Source organism: Andrographis paniculata, unplaced genomic scaffold (assembly GCF_009805555.1).
Source record: "Andrographis paniculata isolate CXL003 unplaced genomic scaffold, ASM980555v1 Contig54END, whole genome shotgun sequence".
In the NCBI taxonomy this organism is placed as follows: Eukaryota; Viridiplantae; Streptophyta; class Magnoliopsida; order Lamiales; family Acanthaceae; genus Andrographis; species Andrographis paniculata.
This window is the reverse complement of record NW_026137589.1, coordinates 3,570,361-3,578,932: the sequence shown is the minus strand read 5'-3', so window position 1 is coordinate 3,578,932 and position 8,572 is coordinate 3,570,361. Positions and strand designations below refer to the sequence as shown.

The 8,572-nt window shown below is 29.0% G+C and overlaps 2 protein-coding genes and 1 non-coding gene across 4 annotated transcripts; 2 read left to right on the top strand and 1 right to left on the bottom strand.

Moving 5' to 3' along the window:
• Positions 1-2,555: 2,555 nt before the first annotated feature.
• TRNAL-CAA (transfer RNA leucine (anticodon CAA)) lies at positions 2,556-2,639 on the top strand. Its single transcript has one exon. It is a non-coding gene; the product is annotated as a tRNA-Leu (tRNA).
• Positions 2,640-3,611: 972 nt separating this feature from the next.
• On the top strand, positions 3,612-7,883 carry LOC127255397 (two-on-two hemoglobin-3). Of its 2 annotated transcripts, XR_007839620.1 has the most exons (6): positions 3,612-3,805; positions 4,224-4,357; positions 5,582-5,726; positions 5,820-5,917; positions 7,516-7,618; positions 7,740-7,883. XR_007839620.1 is itself a non-coding variant. In XM_051280907.1 (4 exons), exons 1-4 carry the CDS (start codon positions 3,666-3,668, stop codon positions 5,896-5,898), a joined length of 498 nt encoding a protein of 165 aa, XP_051136864.1. In that variant the 5' UTR covers positions 3,613-3,665; the 3' UTR covers positions 5,899-6,156. The 2 variants fall into 2 exon arrangements, 1 of the variants encoding a protein (XP_051136864.1); XM_051280907.1 differs by lacking the exons at positions 7,516-7,618; positions 7,740-7,883 and having other exon boundaries at positions 3,613-3,805; positions 5,820-6,156.
• Positions 3,739-7,804, bottom strand: LOC127255398 (uncharacterized). Its single transcript, XM_051280908.1, has 2 exons — positions 7,483-7,804; positions 3,739-3,839 (listed from the first exon to the last, which is right to left on the bottom strand). Exons 1-2 carry the CDS (start codon positions 7,802-7,804, stop codon positions 3,778-3,780), a joined length of 384 nt encoding a protein of 127 aa, XP_051136865.1. The 3' UTR covers positions 3,739-3,777.
• Positions 7,884-8,572: the final 689 nt, after the last annotated feature.

Below are 8,572 nucleotides of genomic sequence, written 5' to 3'. Positions count from 1 at the left end.
AAACAAACATGATCAATCGATTACATTCAACTCTAAAATAATTGAGGAGGCCCTAGTTAAAAAAGATTTTCATTATTATTCTCAACATTAGAGGGTTTGTTTGGTTGTACTTCGAAAAATAACTTCTGCTTTTTTTTTTTTTTTTCTCTCTCTTAAGTTTATATATATATATATATATATATGTTATTTTCGTTCCAATTTAAAATACTATATTTACAATTTTCATCTGTCTCATTTCAAAGTATCTATTTTCTATTTTAGAAAAAATAATCGTACACTAATACCAAAATACCTTTGAACTTTATCTAAATTACAAACATTCATTACACGTACAATTACTTTATACAAAAACTCAAAAGACAAAAATATCAAAACATTTTACGCACTTTCACTCATTAATAAAATATTACTCCATGTGTCCCACGTACCATGTCCACGTTGCCATTTCTGTCTATCCCACATACCATGTCACTTTTCTTTTTTGGAAAATAATTACATACTTTAATCTCATTTTAAACTTTTTAATTTTATTTTTAAAAATTTTAATTAAACTAATTAGTTATCTTAATCTTAATTTATAATTATTTATATTATAGAATAATTATTTTTACTAATACATTCTTAATTATCTAGTAATTATATCCCTCCTAAAATACGTGTCTACAGTGTAGCAGATACGGTATGTGAGACGGAGGTAGTATTATTTTTTAATTTATCATAAAATCTAAAATGACCCTTTAATAATGGAGTATATATTCGCTTAAAAATAGCAAATTGGGCAAATGTTGTCACATGGCATGCAAACTTAATGTGGTTAGCATTGACCTAAGAATTTTTTTTTAAAAAAAAAGATAAATAGGAAGAAAATCAGTAAATGAAGTCAGCTGTAAGGATAACAAAAACAAATCCAATTAAAAGTTGACATGCATAATATAATATAAAGATATGGATAGTAGTCCACCACCACCACTTGTGATTGGGCACATTCAATTATTTTAGTCACACCAAATAAATAGATAAATAAATAAAAACAAGAAACAATCTCATGATATATATATATATATATACACATACATACATAGACGGAACCAACAGTAAAAATTTGGAGGGGCAAAATCATTTTTTTTTTATTTTTTTAATCATGGTACATCTTGACAAAAATAAAAATAAAAAATTGGAAAATATAAATATTTTAGAAAAAATTTCAACAAAATTATAGTTTATGATTTTTGACGGAACAAATTACAATAAAATACATAATTTTATTAGTTTTTACATAAAAACATACATATATTTTAAGGGCTGAGGGGTTAGTTGACCTCTTTAGCCCCATGTAGTTCGGCCACTGTCTACATATATATATATATATTCAGATAATAAAACCATGAAAATGGTTTTAAAAAATTAAGAAATATATATACATATGTCAAAAAATCAGCAATCTTTTACCAATCCAACCATTGTGCTTACTCTTAACATTTGGACCAAAAATTATTGTAAAAATACTCAAAATTGCAATGCTTTCAAGGATGTCTATTAAACACTAATGCATCGGGTCAACATATGTTATATGGATAATCAACATATATTTATACATATTTCATCATATGATGTGTTATAAGATAACATATGTTGAGTAATACTACAATATATGTTGTATTATTAATAGGCTGAAATATTTATAAATATATGTTGATCACCCTTATAGCATATAATGATCCATGCCCCTTTCTGTCCACTTAATAAATATATATTTCATTTTTTTTATATACAAATACAAAATATTTATTTTAATTTTTAGTAAGTGTGAATTTAACCATACATTACAAATACTATTCATCTTTATATTTATTTATATCAATATTTTCATAATAACTTTATGCATCATAGGATAGATAGTCAATTCATAGTATTTAAGACATTATATCAAATACTATATTCGTCCGGCTCTAAGGGTTCCAATTTAATTTTTTGCGTGTTTATCTTTAAATAGTAATTATTATATAAAAAACGTAGTACAAATTAAGAAAGAAAATACAAAAATACTTTCATTAGTGTTTTATAATACTAATAGAATGACATTTGTACAAAATATTATAGGATATTTTTAATGTTAAATATAATGACACAAAATATAAATATAACTCTTAGAGGCGGACTGAGTAGTATCATTTTAATACTATAGCTAAATCAAATTTTCCAAATTCATCCAAAAGAAAAACAGTTAATTGATACTCCCTTCGTCCCATGTAAGTTAGGCGTGTCACGGTACACACGATAATTTAGGTAAAATATGATTAGTAAGTAATTAAAGATTGGATTAGTAAAAATAATTATAAATTAAGATTAAAATAACTAAATAGTTTAATTAAGATTAAAAAAATTATAAAATTTAAAACTTAAAATATGATTAAAGTGTATAATTATATTTTTAAAAGATGAAACAACAATTTACGTAAAATGAATGAAAATAGAAAATAAGGACAAAGGGGACTAGTAAGAAGAGTTTATTTAAACGTGATAATATTAAAATGTATACATTTAAATACTAAAATGTCAGGATGGCCGAGTGGTCTAAGGCGCCAGACTCAAGTTCTGGTTCTCGTGAGAGAGCGTGGGTTCAAATCCCACTTCTGACAGTTTTATTGCTTTTTTTTTTTTTTTTCCTTTTTTAAAGGTTTTCTTATTACTTAATTTAAACTGAATTCAAATTTCACAATTTGCTGCTGCACGATGAACGGGAAGGAATATCGATCAGTTGTGTTATTTTTTACTGTTCATTTTTTAAAAAAATATATTAAATTAAATGATTATTTTAATTTTTAAATTATAGTAAAAATTAATTTTATATTTAAATATCACATCAATATTCATTTATTTTACATAAAACATATACTTCCTCCGTCCGGCTGTAAGAGTTTCATTTACTTTTTGGTCGTTGTATTTAACATTAAAAATATCCTTATATTTGTATAATTTTTTTAATAAATGGAATTATAATAATATTACAAGACTCTAATAAAAATACTTTTTTTTGTCATTTTCTTTTAATTTGTACTACGTTTTTATATATGAATAATTAACATTCAAATATAAAAAATAAAATAAAATAATAAGACCGTTAAAACGAATAAATAGAGTATTTAAATTTAAATATTTACTATTAAAAAAATAAAAAAAAAAATGTTAAACACAAAAGAAACTATAGGGTCTGTTGGCCCATGGATTGTTTTAGAATTGTGATTTTAAAAAAATAATATTTAATACTAGTAGTATTTTTTTATATTACACATAAAATAATAAATTTTAAAATTTTATTACAAAATATAAAAAAATTAAATATTTAATTTAAAATAATATATTTTATAGCTTGAATACAATTTCTTATACTACAAATCAAAATCAATTCATAAAAAAAAGGGCTAAGTGAAGAGAACCTATTGGTGCATTATATTTTGAGTACTCAAGTAGCTGAGCCTGAACTGTCTAAAGTCCTAAATATTCTTAAAAGATCCCGGATCAGAACTCCCCGCCAATCGGGGCCGTCCAATCCCTACGAACAAAAAAGCGTGGCTTCCACGCACTTCCCGTTACCCTATAAATACCACAGCCACCAAAAGTGTAGGCGGTGGAAACAGACACGATCAAACACAGTTGAGAAAGAGATGCAGAAGTCGATGCAAGAGAAGGTGTTGGAGTGGAGCGGAGTGCATCCGGACGACGCCTTCGCCATCGACGGGACGAATCTCTACGAAAAGCTAGGGCTTCAGACATTCATTAACCTGTCCACCAACTTCTACAACAGGTATCGCCTCGTGGTGAATTTCGAGTTCTGTTTTCTGTTGAATTTTCGGAGAATTTGTTTTGGTTAGTTTTTATTTTTGGATTGTCGATGGATCATGGATGGATGACTCGAGTTTGAATCTATGGCGGAATTGACTGCAGACTTGTTTAGGAAGGAAGTTATTAGCCACATTTGAATTGAGGAAATATATAGAAATGGAAATTAGAATCTGGTTTCCTGCATTTTGGGGGTTTCGATAGTGTTTATCTTCGCGTTTTTGGAGAAAACTCATACGGAGGAATTGTAGAGTTAGGTTTAAGTCTTTTGTGTCTTTTTTCACGCACTTGTGGATATATGATTGTTTTTAGTGTAGTTGATTATTGATTTCACTCGGTTGATTATGAGCGTTCATTTTTTGAATTGGAATTGTGAATAACAGAGTTTATGATGATGAGGAGGAAGAGTGGTTTCGATCAATTTTTGCTAATTCCAAAAAGGAAGATGCCATTCAAAATCAATACGAGTTCTTCGTACAGAGAATGGGAGGGCCTCCATTGTACAGCCAAAGAAGAGGTAATCACAGAGAGATATGCTCAAAACTATATTTGTCGCATACCTTCCTCTATTCCTGTGCCTAATCCACATTTCCTGGTTAATGTATTGCATAGAGATTAATTCTAGATTTATATGATGTCAGGTTCCTGCTGATTAGCAGCATTATGTTCTTTTTTTGTGCCTTGGAAGAATGTGCTTGTTAAACTCAGTTCCGGTGTTCAAAATCAATTCCTGTAACTAGATTTAGATTCTTTCTTTTGCAGCAGGAAAAAATGATGTTGATATGCCCTTGAGGCCTGAGGAATTGTATATAGTTTTCTTACATGACAATTGTGCTCCTTGTTAATCTTGAAAGTGAAATTTTTGGGGACTGACTTTGGTAGGTTCGTTGGATGTCAATACTTGTGAAGTTTGAATTGTGTTAGTATTTGTCTTTTATTATATCTGTTGACGGATTAATTGCATATATAGGCATGTATATATATATATATATATATATCTTTTCTTCAGCATTGCATTGTTTAGAATGGGGGATGCATGGCCGGTTAGCGTGCTTGATTAGCTGGTTTGCCCTAATTAGCACATTGTAATATGCCTACAGCACATTGTTGATAAAACAGCATGCGCTGTGTGTGCTTTCTTACCATGCTGGTAGTTCATACAATTTATTTTTGCTATGTTTAGCATGTAGCATGTGCTGTGATGTGAACTATTACTTCATGTTGTCAACATTTGTGTTATGTTAACATTCAATCTTGTGCCGAGATCAATTATATCATATGTTAGTATGCAATTTTACCTTGTGCTATCGGTTAGCCCATCTCAACACATGGTATAGTACTGCAATGCAATCCATGGTTGAAATTAAAGCAGTGCATGTTGTGTGCTTTATTACCATGTTGTCAATTCATATAATATATTAGTGCTGTGTTTACCATGTTGCATGTGCCGTGATGTGCTGCTGTGTGGATTATTACTACGTGCCGCCAACATTTGTGATATGTTAACATGCAATCTTCATATGATGCGTGTAAAGTTACCTTGCTACTGATTAGCCCTAATCAGCATCCTAATTTCCGGCCGCATTGTTTTTTAAGGTTTTGTCACTTGCAAGAAATAAAATCATTAATTCTGAAGTAGTGCGTGGTAAATAATGTCATTACATTATCTTGTCTCTGTTTTCTTGGTGGTTATTAAATGGCTAAAAAGGTATTCAAAAAACTGCTGTTGTTATTTTGATAGGCCATCCTGCATTAATTGCCCGGCACCGGCCCTTCCCGGTCACCCGGGAAGCTGCAGAGAGGTGGCTACACCACATGCAGCAAGCACTGGACACCACTAAGGATATCGATTCAGATTCCAAAACCAAAATGATGAACTTCTTTAGGTAAAATCTTAATCTCCCGAAACCCTCCAAATTAAACAGCGTACATTTCTCGTGTGTTTAATCACGGCTGCCTCTCATCTATCTTGCCGCCAGGCACACTGCCTTCTTTCTCGTCGCCGGAGATGAAATGAAGAACCAGAATAAACAGCCAAAGCCCGCCGAAACAGAATGAACTCAATCGCGCGGATCAGGTATTCTAACAACCTTTATGAACATGTTATTGCGTTATTGAAATAATTTGTTGCGCTACGGATTATATGTACTCTACTGCAAATCCTCTTGAGAATTTCAAGCACAATGTTTGCGGGAAACATTGTCGTTTGGAAGTAGTTTACTTGTTTGCCTGTATGGGCTTAGGCTCCTAATGTATGGATGTAAGCCCACACTGCTGCTGATCATGGTTAACCACATAAATAGCCACTTTTCAACATGGATGGAATTAAATTAATATATATTATATATGTATTGTTAATTCATATTATTTAATTTTTTTTTTTAAAAAAAGAATAGTTGAGATTTTAAATCACCTCCTCGTCCAAATAATTTATTTATGTATTTACTTATTTTAATTGTTTGCTATCTTGTTTATTGGCGTTTTCATTTTTTTTATTAAACAGGGTAGCCAGGAAAAAAAATTAAATAGTTGGTTGCATCTTAGCCTATAAACAACCTTTAATTTTACAATCACTACCTATTTATATAAATATATATATATATATATATATACAAGTAAATATAGGAATGAAAGTCATTAGCATAATAATTAAAATTTAAAATTTCGTAGATTAATGTGCGTTGGGAGTGCTTTGAATATAAATAATTTAGTATAACAAAATTTATTTATAAAATATTCCAAATTAAAAAATAATTATTATATCTGAAAATACCAACAAACAGGGCTTACTAAAAGAAGAATATTTTTAGGGAAAAAATCATTTTTTGTCCCAATATTACTAAAATTCATTAATTTTCATCCCAATATAAAAATTTTATTATTTTTTGTCATGATATAACCAAAATTCATCATTATTTTTGGTTCAAATATAATCAAATTTTATTTTATTTTATTTTTCACAGTTAACAAACCGACGGAAAATATTGACGTGAAAATAAATCAAACTTTATATTTATATTTGAAGAAATCGCACAATCTTGCAAGTTCAAGTCAGCATTTTTCGTCAATTTGTTGAAGGTGAGACAAAAAAAAAAGGTTTGATTATATTGTGACAAAAAATAATGAGTTTTGATTATATTGGGACTGAAAATATGAGTTTTGGTTATATTGTGACTAAAATTGATAAAAATTTTATATTGGGATAAAAAATAATGAGTTTTGATTATATTGGGAATTGATATTTTTATATTATGACCAAAATTGATGAATTTTATTTATATTGGGACAAAAATAAATTTTTCCCATATTTTTATTAAAATAGATAGATAGTGTGAATGTGTTATGAATTTAATTTGAAAAAGTATTTTGTTAAATTCAAGGGGGCTATGATATATATATATATATATATTTATAGGAATTTGAAAAAACAAGGTATGAAAAATAAAAAACGTCTTTTAAAAATATAAAATATTATGAAATAAACACACGCTTAAATATGCACAATGAATATTTCGGCAGCCGCGAATGCAACATACACAGACAGACATGTACGGAATACAATAGATACATACATACATATACATACATCGACAGGTGCAAAAAACGTGAGGCGGCAAAATAAATAACTGAACTAAAACTAACCTGTTTCATTGATTCTGATCAAATCGAAAACAGGAGGAAATGGCGACGACGATGGATTCGCGTATTTGGCGGAGAAAGACCTTCGGAAGTACTCTGGCTCCTCAACCTGCTCGATTCCTTCGTCAAAATTCTGCAGGTAACTGTCGCGATCGTACGACGACCATCTCTTCTTCTTTCCTGTATTTGTTAAGCTTCTCCACATCAACGCAATCCATTTCTGATTCCGTTCGTACTGCGTTTCCGGTGGCTGCGCGTAGGCTTGGCCTCCTAACCGCACGCTTTTGCTGCGCGTCTTCTTCCAGCCGGCGAAAGTGATCGCCATTGAAATTAAGTGCGAAGAAAGAGGAATAAGGAATTAGTACGGCGATTGAGTCTGCTAATTGGAACTTGAAGACTCGTCCATGGAATTGGTAATTTACTCTCTCTCTCTCTCTCTATATATATATATATATAATACATATATAATATTGATGATTAATTGATTATTCTGAATTATACCATAATTGACTATATGTGTGGTTTTTTATTTTTGGGATATGTTTGTAGTGTCAAAGGATGATATGATAAAATCAGATAAGATAAAGTCATGGTGAATTTTTTTTACTTTTTTTTCCAAAAATTCGCTGTTCTTCGAAAAATATTATATTTATTTTTCTCACAAAATATCTTATCAAATATTATTTTAATACTAAATTTAAACCAAATTTTCTTAAACTCAACCAAAAGACACACCCTATATTTATTATCCTGTTCAAATATTCAAACATAAACATTAATAAAAATAATAATAATAGTTATTTTTTTATTTTATAGTAAAAAATATATACTGTTATAATAATATAGATATCTAACAAAAATAATAATAATAATAAATGACGGATAAATATATTTTTTTAAATAAAAAATAATTTTGAAATATATTATTTTATGAAAAAATAATACTATTATATAGTAGTATGATATTTTGTAAAAAGTACTTAAATAATAATAAGGCAAATCATATATATATATATATGTTAGTGACAGATAATATATTGTGTAGTTAAAGGAAGTATGTAATGCGCTGGCGCCATTTAATATATATAGTCTT

Bases quoted from the DNA above. Each gene is read 5' to 3' on its own strand.
- LOC127255397 (XM_051280907.1), top strand. From the start codon at position 3,666: ATGCAGAAGTCGATGCAAGAGAAGGTGTTGGAGTGGAGCGGAGTGCAT. The intron at 3,806-4,223 runs GTATCGCCTCGT...TGTGAATAACAG, and splicing joins TCCACCAACTTCTACAACAG to AGTTTATGATGATGAGGAGG. The intron at 5,727-5,819 runs GTAAAATCTTAA...TCTTGCCGCCAG, and splicing joins AAAATGATGAACTTCTTTAG to GCACACTGCCTTCTTTCTCG.
- LOC127255398 (XM_051280908.1), bottom strand. From the start codon at position 7,804: ATGGCGATCACTTTCGCCGGCTGGAAGAAGACGCGCAGCAAAAGCGTG. The intron at 3,840-7,482 runs GTTAGTTTTAGT...AAAATTCAACAG, and splicing joins GATCAGAATCAATGAAACAG to AAAACAGAACTCGAAATTCA.